At 46.4% G+C, this 18,871-nt stretch overlaps 1 protein-coding gene across 3 annotated transcripts in view; it reads left to right on the top strand.

Annotated features, from left to right (window-relative positions):
* Positions 1 to 18,871, top strand: part of RGS3 (regulator of G protein signaling 3) — a 176,130-nt gene that overhangs the window by 59,055 nt on the left and 98,204 nt on the right. For all 3 annotated transcript variants that reach the window (XM_037798589.1, XM_037798590.1, XM_037798592.1), the window contains 4 exons: positions 12,702 to 12,752; positions 15,355 to 15,413; positions 16,331 to 16,425; positions 17,344 to 17,412. In XM_037798589.1, the coding sequence (XP_037654517.1) occupies positions 12,702 to 12,752; positions 15,355 to 15,413; positions 16,331 to 16,425; positions 17,344 to 17,412 (274 nt within the window). The remainder of the gene's footprint in view (positions 1 to 12,701; positions 12,753 to 15,354; positions 15,414 to 16,330; positions 16,426 to 17,343; positions 17,413 to 18,871) is intronic.

The raw sequence follows: 18,871 nt of genomic DNA, 5'->3' as shown, positions 1-18,871 counted from the left end.
TAAAGATAAGCAGTGGTGAAAACAGAATTCAAACCAGGTCTTATGGACTCCAAAACCCATGCTTTGTTCATAGTTCTATGATGCTTTTCTTGTGCTTTCCATATGAAACTTGTTCTGCTGGAAAATTTTATTTAGTAGTGAAAAAAACCCACAAATGTAAAACATGAGGAAAATAAATTATTGATTCTGTTGTGTGGTTATAGCCATCATGAAGCATGCAACAGAATCTCAACATTATAAAATAACACATAGTTACTATGGAGAAAAGATCTGAAATATGAAATTGATAATGCTGAATAATTTATAAAGAGGCAAAATTGATAATTTTTAGAATAAAATTGTAAGACTATATATATGATTTTAAAAATCATTATGATACAATCTAATGGAAAATTGTGAAATGCAGAGTGATGTGAATTTTGTACACATAACAGTATTTGTGGGTACAAATATGTGTACACAAATATATAAAAAAGAACACCATTCACTCTACAGGTGGAGCATTTGCTGTGGAGTTCAACTGATCTGCCATGATTTTTGTCCCAACCCACTACCCCTGCTCACTTTTGGTTTGCAGGTCTCCTTCTGCCAGTGGCACCATCACAATCCAGGGCGCTGTTTCTCTGAATTGAGCTCAAGGTAGCACCAATAGATTCTCCTCTTCAGCACAGAAGAGGTACACAGCAGGCACTAGACACTCTCCAGAATCATGTCCCAAGAACCTTGCAGCTCCTAGGTTCCCAATACTGCTGCAGCTGACCATTTCTCCCTTGTGGGCAGAGTGTGAAGTTGATGAACTCACCTAACCCTCTCAGAGCCTTCATGAGGGCTGCTGGGTGGATGAGATGGCCAAGGACCGCTTGTAGGGTGAGGGGTGGGGGGTGCACCTGGCAGTCACTGGGGCTTCCTCCCTTTTGCACATAAGCCTGGAGGTGCAGACTTGTCCTCACATAGGAAGGGGAACTTTAGGGGTTGGCTAGGCTCCTTTTAGACCTGTCCTCCTTTGTTTATTCTTTCAACACGTGATGGTTCTTGAGTGGAGAGTTGCTTTCGGGGTGAATTGGGTTTTAGGATGACTGCAGCTTCATGCCTCCCAGGCAAGCCCCTCATGGATGTATTCTCTGCACAGCCCCGGGTGGCATGGGCTCCCCCTGGGACACTTTCCTGCCAAACCCCTAAGCCCAGTTATGTTGTGCAGCCATTATCTTCTTGCTTCATTTTCTGATTATGTCTCTTCCTGATTGTGACCTGAGATTCAGATTTCATCTTGCTGTGGTTCTCTGTTAATGTCTGCCGGATTGAATTTCTTTAGCTGGCTTCCATACGCTTTTTCCACAATGCCCAGTGAGTCACAAAACCCCAATCCTGTGCCCAGCAGAATTTGGGTTCTTTGCCTTCTCCATACTTAACTTGGATGCTCACTTTTATCCAGTATTTTTCCTGCCACATGGGGCCCTGTCTTCCCTCCCTTTGGTTCTGGGGCCCAGCTCCCTGGCACCCCTCTGCAGCCAATCTGGGCACCTGTTATTACCATCCTTTGCAGACAGAGTTGGTGTCCCACTGCAGGCCCCCTGGGAACTGGGGACATGCCTTCTCCAGGGCCCTGCACATCCCCAGTGAGGATGACTTCAGTTCCTTTAGCCTGAACATCCCTGGGCCCTCTCATAACCCACACCCTGAGCCTGGGGAGGAAGTGGGGATACTGAAAAGGCCAGTGATTTGGGGGACCATTAGGGGCTCAACTAGCTGGTACCTAGACCACCCAAAGGCTCCAGGATTCAGCCGACTTCCTCTTCACTTGGTGGTTTATTTCTCCAGATTTGGAGACATTTCTTGGAGCCTGCCCTCTCTTTGGCTTCCTTTTGCCTTCTTGAGAAAATCTGTGGCACCTTATATGTTCCTGATGCCTCTCTCTGCTCCTGAACCCAAAGGTTTCACCTACAGGGCTGGGTCTACCTGGTGGCACCCATTAGAGGGCCAGGGGTGTTCTAGAAGGCTGGTGTGGTAAGTGGCAAAGAGTGCTGGAGGGGAGTTCTGGTCACTCCACGGAAGCAAGTCAACTTCCGTCTCTGGGTACAACTATTCCAGCTTCCAAATGAAGATGACTTCAGGGGCCTGGAGTCTCAGACATTGGATGGAATGGGCAGATGGGGAATATGGGTGGGCAAAGGCGGGACCCAGGAAAGGATCTCAGGCCTCTTCATATCCTCATCCATGAGCCCGAGGGTGGGGCTGGGCAGGGTGCACCCTGCACTGGGGAGCCTGGACCTTGGTCTGCTGGGGTTGGTTTCTCTGCTGGAACAGGGTGTAGGCACCCTGGCCCTCCCCGAGAAGCCCCTGCTCATCTGGCCAGGGAAGTGGGGCTGCGCCAACTCATCTGATTTCCAAGGCAATTTTTGTCCCAAGCCCATCCTGTGCTGCAGAGGCACCCTCGGCCTTGCCGACACCCTGTGCTAGCTGGTGGGGTGTGAGCTCCCTGAGGGCAGAGCTTTGGGGCCCTGGGCAGGTGCCCAGCAGATCCTTGTCAAAGGAGTTAGTGACCGTTTGCCTTGGAAGCTTCTCCATCCTGATTTCTGTGATCTGGTGGCTGTTTGGTGATGGGTGTCCCTCACATTGGTTCCCCTGGCTTTAGAAATCCAAACTTGTTTGGGGAAGAGCTGGGTTTGCACAGGTAATGGCTTCAGAAAAAAGTGTTTCTTGTTAAACATAGACCCTTTGGGTCAGTCCACCCCGTGACTGCTGGCCCTGTCATCTGTTTCCAAACCTCCCTCTCCCACCCTGCCCTGGACGGAGCACAGTTTCTGTGGGAGGTTTCTTGCTTAGAACTCGAGCTAATATTACTGTGGCTTCTCTTGGTGCCTCTAGTCCAAGGAACCCTTGGCCCTCCAGTGTTACCTGATCCCTGCAGAGCGTGGAGAGTGCCCTCCCCTGTCACTAGTGCCCTGGCCGCCTCTCAGCCAATGGCATTGTGGGCGAGACAGGGAGACAGAGGAAGGTAGTTGGGGCTGGAAGTGGAACACGCCTCCTGGGCTTCCGAGACCCGTGTCCGAGACCCGTGTCCTGGGCAGGAGAGTAGGGATCTCCGCTGGGGTGGAGAGCTGACCAGGGCTTGCTGGTGTCTGAACTGCTTTGGGCTGTAGCTTACACACCCCGAAGTGTGAGGATCGAGTGGTTGCCAGGTCACGGTGCTGGGTGGGCTCACGCAGACTGAGGAGACATGGAGGTTCTGCTCTTCCAACCTGCCTGCCTTTCTCCAGCAGCACAAGCCCCCAGCCTGGCCCAGTTGCATGGGGCATGGCCAGAGAGGAACGGCTAAGATGCTGTGGGGATATCTTACAGTGATGCAAGGAAAGGCAGAAGGACTTTAGACTTTAGGTCTAGAGGAGAGGGAGTCCATAGACTGCAGTCAGTGAAAGTTACCGAGAAGTTACTTTTGGCTCAGTGTAAAACAGACCACTGAGCAATCAGATCTGTCTCCAAAGGGAACAAGCTCCCATTGTAGGAAATGAGTTCCCCATCACCAGAGGTAATCAAGCAGAGGTGGATACCTGCTAGACAGGGCTGTTACAGACAGCAGATGCAAGGACTGTCTGGTTGCTGTGCTGGGTTGCTGCAGGTTGGGGGGCCCTCCCTGGTCTCCTTTCTTCCCCACGGTGTGTCCACTAGGTGGCTTGAGTTCATCAGCTTCTTGAGGTTCCAGGGAAGAGTCTGCCCAATTAAGAGAAAAATGCTCCACATGTCAGCGAGGAAGAGGAGTGTGGACCACCTTCGCCTCTGTCCCTGCTGGAGGGACATTGGGAGGTTGTGAGATTGACCTGAAGTTTTGTTTTGTTTTGTCTTGTTTAGTTTTTTTCAAGGGAAAATCCTCTCCCAGACCCTCATTGTTCACCTGCTTTCCAGCCTAGGCCTTCTGCTGTCTTTATGCTTCTCTCTCCCTCTCCCCCCGACTTTCCTTTTTCCCCTCCTCCATCTCTCCTCTCTCCCTCCTCTCTCCCCACCTACTCTCTCCTTCCCTCTCTCCTTCTCCTCCTCCTGTCCTCCTCTTTCCTTCTTTTCTTGGTTCCCTTTTTTTTTTTTAAATATATTTTCCTACAATTTTATAGAGTTCTATTCACATACCATACATTTATCCACAGTGTACAATCAGTTGTTCATGGTATCATCATAAAGTTGTACATTTATCACCACAATCAGCATTTGAACATACTGATTACTACAAGAAAAATTGTTTTTTTTTTTTTAGCAATAAGAAAAAATGATAAAAAGAAAAATAACATGTCATACATACAATATACTACTAAGGACAGCAAATAACACCACTACCAAGAATCCCAAATTACTCCCCTATATCCCCTTCTCATATACATTTAGCATTGGCATATTGCCTTTGTTACATTTAATGGAGGTATATTACAATGTTACTGTTGACCATAGACTCCAGTTTGCTTTGATTATGTTTTTTCCTGAATAACATCTCTTTTTCAAATTTCCACATGGTTGACATTCATTTGCTTTCCCACATGCAAAAACATTTTTATATTTGTATATTTAGTAACAGTCATTGGCCACTCCAGTTTTTGCCACGTTATATAGTCCCAGTCTTTATCATCTATCTCTACCTCTGGTGTCATACATTCTCCTATCCCACCTCTTTCAGCTTTACTCACAGACATCTTTGTTCAGTGTACTTGCAATACTGTGCTACCATCACCCAGTATTATGCTATCTATTTCTGGATCTATGCAATCAATTCTAAACATTCTGTAGTCCTTCAGCATCAAATGGCTGATCTCTGCCCTCTTTCTATCTCCTGGTCGCCTGTGTTGTCAGCTTTTAACTCCCAAAGTTTGTTCATTAATGTCTGTTCATATTAGTGAGACCATACAGAATCTGTCCTTTTGTTTCTGGCTAACTTCACTCAACATAATGTCCTCAAGGTTCATCCACATTATTACATGATCCATGTCTTTGTTCTGTCTTACAACTGCATAATATTCCATCATGTGTATATACCACAGTTTGTTTATCCACTCGTCCTTTGATGGGCATTTGGGCTGTTTCCGTCTCTTGGCAATTGTGAATAATGCTGCAATAAACATTGGTTTACAAATGTCTGTTTGTGTCTTAAGTTTCAGTTCCTCTGAGTATATACCCAGCAATGGAATAGCTGGGTCATATGGCAAATCTTTATTTAGCTTCCTGAGGAACCTCCATACTGTCTTCCAGAGTGGTTGCACCATTCTACATTCCCACCAACAATGAATAAGTGTGCCTCTTTCTCCACATCCTCTCCAGCACTTGTCATTTTCTGTTTTTTGGATAATGGCCATTCTGGTAGGTGTGAGATGATATCTCATTGTGGTTTTGATTTGCATTTCCTTAATAGCCAGTGAAGTTGAGCATTTTTTCATATGCTTTTGAGCCATTTGTATTTCCTCTTCAGAAAAATGTCTGTTCATGTCTTTTGCCCATTTTTTAATTGGACTGTTTGTCTTTCTGTTACTGAGATGCAGGATTCCTTTATATATTCGGGATATTAAACCCTTATCTGATATGTGGTTTCCAAATATCATCTCCCATTGTGTAGGTTGCCTTTTTACTTTTCTGACAAAGTCCTTTGATGTACAAAAGTGTTTAATTTTGAGGAGATCCCATTTGCCTATTTGTTCTTTGGTTGCTCGTGCCTTGGGTGTGAGGTCTAAGAAACCACCTCCTTTCACAAGATCTTTAAGATATTGCCCTACATTTTCTTCTAAGAGTTTTATGGTCTTGGTGCTAATGTTTAGGTCTTTGATCCACTTTGAGTTAATTTTGGTATAAGGTGTGAGATGGACATCCTCTTTCATTCTTTTGGAAATGGATATCCAGTTCTCCAAACACCATTTATTGAACAGGCTGCTCTTTCCCAGTTGCTTCGGCTTCACTGCCTTATCAAAGATCAGTTGTCCATAGATGTGAGGGTCTACTTCTGAACACTCAATTCGATTCCATTGATCAGTATATCTGTCCTTATGCCAGTACCATGCTGTTTTCAGCACTGTAGCTTTGTAATATGCTTCAAAGTCAGGTAGTGTGAGACCTCTCACTTCACTCCTCTTTCTCAAGACATTTTTGGCTATTCGGGGCACCTTACCCTTCCAAATAAATATAGTTATTGGTTTTTCTATTTCTGTAAAGTAAGTTGTTGGGATTTGAATTGGTATTGCTTTGAATCTGTAAATCAGTTTAGGTAAAATTGCCATCTTAACTATATTTAGTCTTCCAATCCATGAACATGGTATGTTCTTCCATTTTTTCAGGTCTTGTTCAATTTCTTTTAGCAGTTTCTTATAGTTTTCTATGTAAAGGTCTTTTGTGTCCTTGGTTAAGTTTATTCCTAAATACTTGATTCTTTTGGTTGCTATTGTAAACGGGATTTTTTTCTTGATTTCCTCCTCTTGTTGCACATTACTTGTGTATAGGAACACTACAGATTTTTGCGTGTTGATCTTGTAGCCTGCGACTTTGCTGTATTCATTGACTAGTTCTAGTAGCTTTGCTGTAGATTTTTCTGGATTTCCTACATATAGAATCATGTCATCTGCAAATAGTGAAAGTTTTACTTCTTCCTCTCCAATTTGGATGCCTTTTATTTCTTTTTCTTGCCTAATTGCTCTAGCTAGAACTTCCAGCACAATGTTGAATAGCAATGGTGATAGTGGGCATCCCTGTCTTGTTCCTGATCTTAGAGGAAAAGCTTTCAGTCTCTCCCCATTGAGTGTGATGTTAGCTGTGGGTTTTTCATATATTGCCTTTATCATATTGAAAAAGTTCCCTTCTATTCCTATCCTTTGAAGTGTTTTTATCAGGAAAGGATGTTGAATTTTGTCAAATGCCTTTTCTGCATCAATCGAGATGATCATGTGGTTCTTCTGCTTTGATTTATTGATGTGGTGTATTACATTAATTGATTTTCTTGTGTTGAACCAGCCTTGCATACCTGGAATAAATCCCACCTGGTCGTGGTGTATAATTCTTTTAATGTGCTGCTGGATTTGATTTGTGAGTATTTTGTTGAGGATTTTTGCATCTATATTCATTAAAGAAATTGGTCTATAATTTTCTTTTTTTGTAGTATCTTTGCCTGGTTTTGGTATTAGGGTGATGATGGCTTCATAGAAAGAGTTAGGTAGCTTTCCCTCTTCTTCAATTTTTTTGAAGAGATTGAGCAGGATTGGTACTAATTCGTTCTTGAATGCTTGGTAGAATTCACATGTGAAACCATCTGGTCCTGGGCTTTTCCTTTTTGGGAGCTTTTTGATGACTGACTCAATCTCTTTACTTGTGATTGGTTTGTTGAGGTCATCTATTTCTTCTTGAGTTAATGTTGGTTGTTTATGCTTTTCTAGGAAGTTGTCCATTTCATCTAAGTTGTCTAGTTTATTAGCATATAGTTGCTCATAGTATCTTCTCATTATCTCCTTAATTTCTGCAGGGTCGGTAGTTATATTTCCTTTCCCATTTCTGATTGCATTTATTTGTATCTGCTCTCTCTTTTTTTTTGTTAGCCTAGCCAGTGGTCCATCGATTTTATTGATTTTCTCAAAGAACCAACTTCTGGTTTTGTTGATTCTCTCTATTGTTTTCCTGTTCTCAATTGCATTTATTTCTGCTCTAATCTTTGTTATTTCTTCCCTTCTGCTTGCTTTGGGGTTAGTTTGCTGTTCTTTCTCTAATTCCTCCAGGTGAGCAGTTAACTCTTCAATTTTTGCTCTCTCTTCTCTTTTAATATAGGCATTTAGGGCAATAAATTTCCCTCTCAGCATCACCTTTGCTGCATCCCATAAGTTTTGATAAGTTGTGTTTTCATTGTCATTTGCCTCAAGGTATTTACTAATTTCTCTTGTAATTTCTTCCTTTACCCACTGGTTTTCTAAGAGGGTGTTGTTTAGCCTCCATATGTTTGTGAATTTTATGACCTTCTGCCTTTTATTTATTTCCAACTTCATTCCATTGTGGTCTGAGAAAGTGTTTTGTATAATATGAATATTTTTAAATTTGTTGAGACTTGCTTTGTGACCCAACCTGTGGTCTATCCTAGAGAATGTTCCATGAGCACTTGAGAAAAAAGTGTATCCTGCTGTTGTTGGATGTAGTGTTCTATAAATATCTGTCAAGTCTAGTTCATTTATCATACAATTCAACATCTCTGTTTCTTTAGTGATCCTCTGTCTAGATGTTCTATCCATTGATGAGAGTGGTGTATTGAAGTCTCCAACTATTATTGTAGAGGTATCTATTTCTCCTTTCAGTGATCGCAGTGTTTGCCTCATGAATTTTGGGGCATTCTGGTTTGGTGCATAAATATTTATGACTGTTATGTTTTCTTGATGAATTGACCCTTTTATTAATATATAGTGTCCTTCTTTGTCTCTTTTAATTGTTTCGCTTTTGAAGTCTAACTTGTCTGATATTAATATAGCTACTCCTGCTTTTTTCTGGTTGTTGTTTGCATGAAATATCTTTTTCCAACCTTTCACTTTCAGTCTATGTTTGTCCTTGTGCCTAAAGTAAGTTTCTTGTAGACAGCATATAGATGGGTCCTGTTTTTTAATCCATTCTGCCAGTCTGTGTCTTTTTATTGGGGAGTTTAATCCATTTACATTTAGTGTTATTACTGTAAGGGCAGTACTTTCTACTACCATTTTGTTCTTTGGAATTTTGTATGTCATATCTTATTTTTTCCTCTCCTTTTACCTTTCCTGATAATCTTCATTTCTGCACTCTTCTCCAACTCTCTCTCTCCTGTCTTTTCCTATCAGCCTGTAGCACTCCCTTTAGTATTTCTTGTAGTGCCGGTCTCTTATTCACAAACTCTCTCAGTGTCTGTTTGTCTGAAAATGTTTTAATCTCTCCCTCATTTTTGAAGGAAAGTTTTGCTGGATATAGAATTCTTGGTTGGCAGTTTTTCTCTTTCAGTATCTTAAATATATCATGCCACTGTCTTCTTGCCTCCATGGTTTCTGCAGAGAAATCTGTACATAGTCTTATTGACTTTCCCTTGTATGTGATGGATTGCTTTTCTCTTGCTGCTTTCAGAGTCCTCTCTTTGTCTTTGACATTGGACAATCTGACCAGTAAGTGTCTTGGAGTAGGTCTATTGGGATCTATTCTATTTGGGGTACGTTGTACTTCTTGAATCTCTAATTTTCTGTCTTTTATAAGAGTTGGGAAATTTTCAGTGAATATGTCTTCTATTACTCTTTCTGCCCCTTTTCCCCTCTCTTCTCCTTCTGGGATACCCATAACATGTATATTTGTGCGTTTCATGTTGTCACTCAGCTCCCTAAGACCCTGCTCATATTTTTCCATTTTTTTCACCATCTGTTCTTTTGTGTGTATGAATTCAAATGACCTGTCTTCCAGTTCACTGATCCTTTCTTCTGCCTGTTCAAATCTACTGTTGTGTCCCTCCATTGTGTTTTTCATCTTCTCCATTGTGGCCTTCATTCCCATGAATTCTGCCATTTGTTTTTTTAAGTTTATGAATTCTTCTTTATGGTCAGCCAGTGTCTTCTTTATATCCTTCAGCTCTTTTGCTGTATCTTCCTTCATTTCATCAAATTTATTTAGCATTAGTTGCCTCCACTCCTGTGTCTCAGCTGAGCTATTAGTTTGTTCCTTTGGCTGGTCCATGTTTTCGTGTTTCCTGGTATGGCTTGTTATCTTAAGTTGTCTAGGCATCTGATTCTCTTGATTAGTTTATTTTGGAGCTTGTTTTCTGTCTTTTACCTAGTGGTTTTCTTGTTGGTTGGCTTTGTTTTCTGGCCTCTGTTATTCAGTTCAACTTATTCTAGACCTCTAACTTAGGTTCTATTCAGTTGATCAGAATTTTTCCCCTCTTGTTTTTTCTGTTTCTTGCTCTGCCTCTATGTAACCTTTTTGTGAGTGGGTCTCCTCAGATATGGTCGACCCTAGTTAGATTTTCCCAGTCTAGTGAGGCCCAGGTCTCATTGGGAGGGTATGGAGTTTTCCTGAGAATGAGACCCTCCTATGAGGCCTTTAGAATTGGTGCTTTTCCTCTCCTGTCCAGCAGGTGGCGCTGGCCAGCCCGCAGCTCCCCCACCAGTGTAAGGAGGTATGGAGCCTTTAGTTCTCCTGGTGACTCTGATCTTGTCAGGGGCGTGGCTGACTGAAGTTGGAATCTGAATTCCAGCCCCTGGGGTCTGAATTCCCAGAAGGAGGACTGCCAGTTAAGCTGGGCCTCCCTCCACTCTCCCAATCCTCAGAACTCCAGTTGTTTCTCAGGGGCACTATTCCCTTCTCCCCTCTCCTCTTTGGGGCCTCTCCGGGTAGATTCCTTGGTCAGCCTGAGTTGCCAATTAAAGACGGGGCTGGAGGCCTTCAGTAGTGAATACGGAATTCAAAGACACTGTGGGTACTCTGTCTCCCCCAAGCCCAGCCTAGTCTCCCAACCTGGGCCCTCCGACAGAAAATAACCACATATATTACTTTTAGATTTAAAAAAAAAAAAAAAAAGAAAAGAAATCAAGAAAAAGAAAAAAGGAAAAAAAAAACCAAAAAAATGAGTCTCTTTTAAAAGTCTTTCCCCAGCCTGGAAGTTTTGTCAGTGTCAGAATAGAGCATTTAAAGATATGCTTTGGGCTATTGTCTGATAATTACTCTCCAACCGCTTCAGTTCCACCCCTGCTGGGGGCTATTGAAATGCAAAAAGATAAGGGATCAGTGAGAAGCCAGAAGGGACAAAATGTAAGGGAAAAAAAAAAAAAATGGCTTTTTTGGAGTCTGGGAATGGGTGCCCGCTTTTACATGCCCCCACTTCTTGGAGCCCAGCCCTTCTTTAGCACCCCAGCTCCCAAAGTTAGTTAATTAATTTGTTAATTAATTCTGCAGTTGAGGCCGGGTTGAGCCTCCCTTCTTGCCCTCAGCAGATTGCTGTTTTTTGGTTTTTTTCCCCCCCTTTCAGGGAGCCGGCAGCAAGACAGTCTGTGAGGTCTGGGTGGGGAGGGGTGCCAGACCCCTGGTCCGGGGAACTTACAATGTTTGCTGCGATCTCAGCTTTTCCTCCAGTTCCAAACTTGTGTCCAATGTGTGACTCGTTACTGGAGACCCCGAAAACACTGTTTCATATAGTTCTTGGGTAATTGCCAGCTGCTCTAGGGGAGAGACGAAATTCTGCTCCTCACCACTCCGCCATCTTGCCCCCGCTTCCTCCTCTTTGTTTTTAATTATAGAAGTGCAATTATTGTACACAGATATATTCATATACAACAATAGTGGTAAATAGAAATTGCTCTTGACCACCCTCCTTCCACTTCCCAGTCTCTCCTGTAGAGGGATCACATTTTTACTCCACCTCCTTTCAGAGCTTTGTCCTTTCATGCACCCATGTGTGTAAGTATACAGCTACTGCCTGGTTGATTTAACCATTTCCGTAAGGATGGACATTTCCGGTGTTTCCAATTTTTCGTTTTAGACACTGCTTTAGTGCCAGCCTTTGTGCACAGGTGTGTTTTTGCCCCAATAGTTACCTGGCAGTAGGACTGCCAGCTTGGAAGATATATACATTTAAATTTTAGTAGATAATGCCAGAAGTTACCCTCCATTCACACTCCCTCCGAGAGTGTCTCCGAATACCTGTTTTCCTACCCCTTTACCAACCTTTGACCATCTTTTCAATTATTTGCCTATCGGATTGGTTCATAAAGGTGTTTGACTATTTAAATTTGCATGCCCTCCTCTCTGTGAGGCTGAGCAACTGCGTATGTTTATTAGCCCTTTTGTCTTCCCTGAATTGCCAGTTTATGTCCTTTGTCTATTTTTCTACATAACTTTATGATACCCTTAATTGTAACAGACATCTAAAAAAATATGGAGTCAAACTGATCTTTTCCCCACAGCCTCTGCCTTTTGTGTGTTGTGAGAAAAAAGCCTTCTCCAAGTTTGTTTGCATCTTCAGAGGCTCTTTAGCGTTCTCTGCTCAGTGCTCCCCAAATTTTAACGTGCCTGTGAATCACGGGGGCTCTTGTTCCTTTGTAGATTTCACTTTGGTAGCCCTGAGGTGGGGCCTGCTGGTTTTTAGGCCACATATTGAGTGGCACGGCTTAGCTTTCTCTAGGAAGGTCAGGATTCTGGAAGGTTTGGGGGGTAGCACTGACTTGGAATGATCTCCCCTCCCACAGCTGGTCTCTTCTCTTTGGCTTTCTTCCACAGTCTGATTCATCCAGTGTCCTTGTGTTGGCACTGCCTCTGTAGAACACAGCTAGCTGGGTCTGTCACAGCTGGAAAGCTTTGGCTGACACTCCCCCCCCCCCCCGCCCAACACACACACACACACACACACACACACACACACACACACCATGGCTTCCTGACCAAGGCCCAGGATACTTAACTCGACAATCCAGGCTCACCATGTTGTGGATGCAGCTACCCTTCCAACTGCCTAACAATAGGAGCTCTCCAACCTGGGCTGTCTTGTAAAGTAGTGAGTTCCCCATCACCAGAGAGATACAAGCTGAGGCTAGAGAACCACTGCTGGAAGTGTTGGAGGCTGAATTACGTGATTTCCAAGATCCCTTCCAACCCAGACTGTGGAATGTTTGAATTGCTTCATATAAGCAAAAGAGTATTCCTCTCACCACCGCTCCATTTTTTTACCCAACAAGGAGACAGAGTTGCTTCCATTGTTGTTTCCTTAGGTCAACTGAAGCTGTCGATTGAGGCCCAGGCCCAGGTTCTGCTGCTCCACAGTGAGTACAACTGTGAGCCCAGCTCACCGGGGAAGGGGCAGGTCACAACTCCTGCTTGGAGCCAGGCCCAGGGGGCGGTGTTGCCAGGGACCAGGGCTTCTGTTCTCATCTTCCATAGAGTCCGTTAAAGAAATATGGCTATTTGCTTGGGGCTCTTTCGGAGACCCTTCCCTGTCCCAGTCCTGCCCCGGATGTGCTGGGCCTTTCTCCTCTGCGGACTGGAGCTGGCTTTGGACACGTCGCCATCGCCCTTGGCCCTCGTGAAGCAGGCCTGAAGAAGAGCTTTCCTCCCCTCCCTCCCTCTCCCCCTCCTTCTTCCCTCCCTCCCTCCTCTTTCTCATTCCTTCATTCATTCACTGACAGACAGCACAGGTTGTGGTTAAGATCAGTCTTTGCAGCCACTGCAGTGTGAATCCTGGCTCTGAAACTTTACTTGCTGAGTGACCTAAAGCAAGCCCAGTTTTTCCTTAGGTAAAATGACTGTAATACTAGTACCTGTCTTATGGGTTGTTACAAGGATTAAATGAGTTAATGTTAGTAAAGCACTTAGGATAGTGCCCAGCATGTTTGTTAGATAGCATAGAAAACCACAGATTCCGAAAGTAGTGATGAGCATTGTCTCTGTGCTGGGGGTTGGGGACACCAAGAAGAGGTGCCTACCCTTGTCTAGGGGTGCTGGTGGGATGCCAGAGAAGACTTGGCAGAGGGGGTGAGGTCCACACTCCATCCTGAAGGAAGAACAGGACTTAGCTGGGTGGAAGGGAGCAGGGGCCGGGCAGTCCTGGCAGGATAGTGGCAAGTGCAAAGGCCGAGAGGTCAGTGAGAGCATAATGCCTTGAAGCGCCGTTGAGCTCGGCACAGGATAGGGTGGAGGGGTAAGCTGGGGCCATGCGATGCAGGTCCTATATGCTTCCAGAGGATTTTGGACCTTACCTATCCGTCCATCTGTTTGCCTGTCCTTCCATCCAGCACATCGATAGTTACTGAGCTTCTGTCGTGCACCACTGCCTGGGCGCTTCCCTTTAGCCCAAAAGGCCCTGCCTCTCCCTTCAGTCCCCCCTGGCTCTAGCTGCTAAATATGCCCTTCCCTGCCTGGTCTGCCCAGTCCCTTGTGCCCCCTTGAATACATCAGTCCTGCTCATGCCTCTGTGCCTTTGCACCTGCTGTTCCTTAGGTCTGGACTATCCTTCCTTCCTTTTTGAACTTCTTTTAAAAGCTTACTTTCCCCTTTCTGATCTTGCAAGAAATAGGCCCACCTTCATCGTCATGAAAGATTCAGCTTAGGAAGGGAGGCTCATCTTACCCACCAGCCTGGGCTGAGTTTGTTGCCACCTCCTCTGTGTCCTCATCACAGCTCTGACCACGCTGCTGTCCCTGTTGGCTCAGGGGACCTTCTGCCCCATGGGCTGGAAGCCCAGTGAGGGCCATGTGCCCTGGCCTCTGTGTCCTTAGCACTCAGGCAAGGGTGAAGGAGTTCACCATGAAGCCCCCCATTCCTGAATCCTGCCCTCGGGGACCACACTCTTGAGGGGCAGACGTGCACAGGAAGAGCAGACCAGCCGGCACCCAGGATCCTCCGGGCCTGGCTTTTGGGGGACCCACGGGGAAGTTCCCAAGGCCCAGGAGAGGGGTGTTCTTTGCCCTCCAGGGCCTGACTCCAGCTGTGCAAACAATCTTTGCAAAATGCCTCTTGGCTTCTGCCACTGCATTTGTCCTGCACAGTTTGCTTTGGCTTCACCCCAGCCTCAGGCCCAGTTCCTCCTTTGGCTTCCCAGGCCTCATGCCTTAGACAACTGGGGGCTCTGCCCCTCCGAACCCTAGGGCCCAATCAAAACCAAACAGAAAAGAATGTAGAAAAGAGGCTTGGCTTCTCTCAGGTCTGCCATCTGATTTCTTTAGACCTCAGGCAAATGGGCCATGCTTGCTTTCACCACCAGACCTGCACTGCACCCCCCCAACTCCTGCCTTGCCCATCCCTTGCCTTTCTTTTTTTAGCAAACATTTTTTGAGCAGTTACTTACTTGTCAGGCACTGTACTAGGCATTTAAATCCATTATCTCATTTAATCCTCACAACCCCCATGGGAAGTAGACGTTATTATTACTCACCCACGAAAAAATGGCAAGCCCAGTCTTGGAGAGGTGGAGTGACTTGTCCCAGCTCACACAGCCTATGAGTTGCAGAGGTCCCACTCTTGGGCCTGGCTACCTCTGGAGCCCCAGCTTTTGACCGCTGTGCTCTGCTGCCTTGCCAGCCCCAGCATGGTTCACTCTACGGGGTGAGTTCTCCCGCTTGGCCCTTCCATTTCTGGAAGGCAGCCTGGGGTGGGGGAAGGAGCACTGGACTGGGAGTCGGAAGTGTGTGTTCCAACCCCATTAAAGGAGCGGTTAGGCTCAATGCCTTTTACATTTCTGTCCACCTTTAAGAGTCAGGGAATTGTCTGGACTCCTGATGCCTTGGTGAGGGGCCACCCAAGTGTGGGAGATGGTGGGACTGGACCAGACCAGGGAGGGGTTAATACCCAGTGGTTGTTGTGCAGATTGAGGGCCTGGTAATAATCCTTCCCACCCACTCACCCCTACATTTTAATTCTCTGTTTTAGTCATAGAAGGCAGAGGACTGATGAGCAGAGAGCCTGGACTCTGTGATGCCTATGTGAAGGTTCGTGATGGGCCTGGGAGGGGCTGGCTCACTGGGCTGAGTCCCAAGGCCCCGGTGTACCCGTGGGCCAGGGGCCATTTGAGGTGGCAGCCACCCTCTCATTCATTCGGTCAGTGGGCGTGTGATGGATGCTGTGAGGAGGCCTTGGGCCAGAAGAGAGCCCTTCCCTTAGTCCAGCCTGGCTCCTGGGGCTACTTGGAAGAGCTGGAATCTTAAGAGCGATTTTGGTTGTTCGCACAGGTGAGCATAGTGAGCAGGTGGATAACTGAAATCCACAGAGAGCCCCTACATCTTCACTTCTCTTGCCCAGAGCTGTGCATGAGGAAGCAGACTGGGCAGGTCTTGGTGGTAGAGGGGAAGGGGAGTCTCGGAGGGCTGGGAGAGCTGTCTGGGCTGGGCCCCTTGCAGGGAGAATGTACCACTCTGCGTTCCTCCTGAAGCCCCTAGGCTGGGCCAGAGCCCCTGTGGGCTGGGGAAGAATGGGCACCAGGGCAAGGGTGTGGATTTGGGGCCTTGGCCCAAGGCTGACCTGTAGCCTCTTGTGAAGGGAGTACTCAGAGCACCTGGCTGGGAACCTGGAAGAAAGAAGAGAGGAGGCCTTTTGCTTATTGGGGAAACCTCTCTGCTTAGAGGAGGAGTGGAGATGATAAAGCTGTACCCCATCTCTGGCTGGCCCTGAGGCTGCTTTCTTAGGAGCATCCCCCTGAGGCCCCATCCTGCCTTCTGACTCCAGTGCCTGTGGCCCTGGGCTCCATGTTCTTTTCCAGCACTGGCTGAGGACTCCTCTCTGCCCTCTGCAGGAGCGGTCTGAGGACACTTGGGAATCCATTCACTTGGAGATTTGCAGCGGCAGCTGGTGGGTTTGGGTGACTCTCCAGCTGCAAGATCAACTACTGTTTACTTTTCTCTGTTTCCAGATTTCTCTGATCCCTGAAGATGACAGACTATACCGCCAGAAGACACGGACAATTCCAGACTGCAGAGACCCAGTTTTCGATGAGCACTTCTTCTTGTAAGTGGGCCCTCGAGAGAAGAGGGAAGGAGTGCTTTTCTGGAAACAGCCCTCTTTGCCAAACCCAGAGCTAGATCCAAGCAGAAAAGCCATGACTTCTAAAGGATGTCTTTGTTTGTCCTCTCTCTGGTGCCCTGGCATCCATGGCACTAAGGTGCCGTTTGGCCAGTTCTCATGACTCCACGGCCAGCCTGAGGCCGGCAGCCCCGAAGAGAGTGGGCTGGGGGCCACACTCCCTCGTGGCAGAAGGGATTTTCCAAGCTGAAGAGTGTTTCGTGGAGAGGCTCGTTGACTTCTCTGAGCCTCAGCTTCCTTATTTGTAAAATGGGATTAATAACAGTGCCAACCTCAGAGAGTGGAGGTGTAGCTGAGCCCGGGTAACATGGAACAGGCCGTATGGGGGCGAGGAGGGCTGCCATGATTGTTTCTTTCCCTCCTCTCTGGACTCTGGGGCCAGAAGCCAGTAGACATTTTCTCTTTTCCTCTTAGTGAAAATTAATAGTAAAATTTTGGGTTTTTTCCTGACTGTACAAGGTAATTGCATTTATTGTAGAAAAATAGAAAATATAGCTAAACAAAAAGAAGAAAATAGAAAACACCCATAGCTCTATTACTCATGGACATGTCCGGCTGTATTTGTTTTCAGGTCTTTTAATTTATATGTCTGTATGTGTGAGTGTGTGTATATATATATGTTTAAAAAAATGGAATTGTTCTATGACACTGTGTTGTGACCCCCTTTTTGTCCTTGACAATACCGTATATAATCTTTTATGTCTGCAAATACTCATCTTCGATGCTGTTTGTCCCATAGTTTATTTATCCAGCTCCATGTGGTTGGACATTCAGGGTTGACCCCATGGGGCTGGCCTGGAGCTCGGCCCCGCTAACGTGCCAATGGTCTGATTTGCTTCGCAGCCCTGTCCAAGAGGCAGATGATGAGAAGCGGCTTCTGGTTACCGTGTGGAACAGGGCAAGTGACTCCAGGTGAGAGAACTGCGGAGGTGGAGGAGCTCCTGCGTGGGCCAGCGGGAGGCAGCCAAGCGCCTGCTGCACCCCTGGGGTATGGGTGGTATTTCTGGGATGAGCGTGTGATAGTAGTGACGCTAAATTACAGAGTCTGCCAGCCCCAGATCCCCTTCATTCCGGGTGATGCCCAGGATCGGGTTGTCACAGAGCACTTGGTATCAGCCAGGTACCGTGGTGGGCACTGGGCGTGCCAGGCAGCCCACACATGGACTCAGGGCACCTCCTGTTCAGGCGCCACGTGGAGAGGAGGCACAGGAACAGCATCCTCAGTTCCACAGGACCACACGCTCCATGAAAACGGTGATTCCCCCTCAGTCACCCTGCATCCAGTGACTAGCAGGTGTTTAGCAAATATTGCTTGAACGAATAAAGGAACAAAAAAAGGAGTGAGTGAGTAATAAGGACAGCAAGTGTGGGAAGAGGGAGCGTTTGCTCTGGGCTGAGCTGATCAAGGAGGGCTTCATGGAAGAAGTGGGATTCTGAGCTTGGTGCAGAGATGACAAGGAGAGATGGCTGGAAAGGGTATTCCAAGCAGAGGCCCGGCTCGAGCAAAGGCAAACAGGCAGGGACGTGTGTGGTGGGCTTGGGGAGCTGCAAGGAGGCCTGTTTCAGGGGTGCAGGAGTTTTGCATAGGAGAATCCAAACAGGCTGATCTTCCAGCAGCCTGGGACACGGGAGGGAGCTGTGGCCGTTAGTGGTGGTGGTTAGTACAGAGGCGGGGAGGAGGGCAGGGCGGTGAGGGTGAGAGTTGCCTCCTGAGGTAAAGGGGGCTCGAGCAATTGACCGACTGCTTAGGTCGCAGAGATAAAGCCTGGAGGGGCCGTGTCTCAGGCTGTGGCCTGCTGGGAGCAGCTGTTGACCCCAGGAAATCTGAGACACCCTGTGGCCGGTAACCTTTGCCGAGACTCACAGAACCAAGTGTGACTGAAAATGGGTTCAGATGAATGAAAATCATCTCAACTCACAAGCTCAGACTCAGAAAATATTCTGGGGTTGAATGCTTTTTTGGGCCTTAAATTTATTACCTAGAATGCTTTTAACAGTTGGGTCCTATTCAACGTTGAAAATGAAGAATTTGTTTTTTTAACAGAACGTCTGCTTTTCATCAGACAGTGGTGCTTATGGTACTATACACCTCACTCATTCATTCATTCAGCTGCCATTTCCAGGGTACCAATGTGGCAGTATTGTGCCAGGTGCTGGGATACTTGGGGTGCATTGGAGACTATCCTGCCCTCAAGGGGTTCACTGATAGAGAGTTGGGTGTGGTGGGGAGGAAGGCAACACCTCAGTAACAAGGGCAGCCATTTACTAGGTGCTTACCAATGAGCCAGCTCTCATTTAACTCTCACGACAACTTTCAAAGGACTGCGTTTTTGTCCTTGGAAATTTAGTAACTAGTCCAAGGTCACACAGC

The sequence above is a fragment of the Choloepus didactylus genome, chromosome 10 (genome assembly GCF_015220235.1).
Source record: "Choloepus didactylus isolate mChoDid1 chromosome 10, mChoDid1.pri, whole genome shotgun sequence".
Taxonomy (NCBI): Eukaryota; Metazoa; Chordata; class Mammalia; order Pilosa; family Megalonychidae; genus Choloepus; species Choloepus didactylus.
The sequence above is the reverse complement of the archived record's forward strand: the minus strand, read 5'-3'. Positions and strand labels throughout refer to the sequence as shown.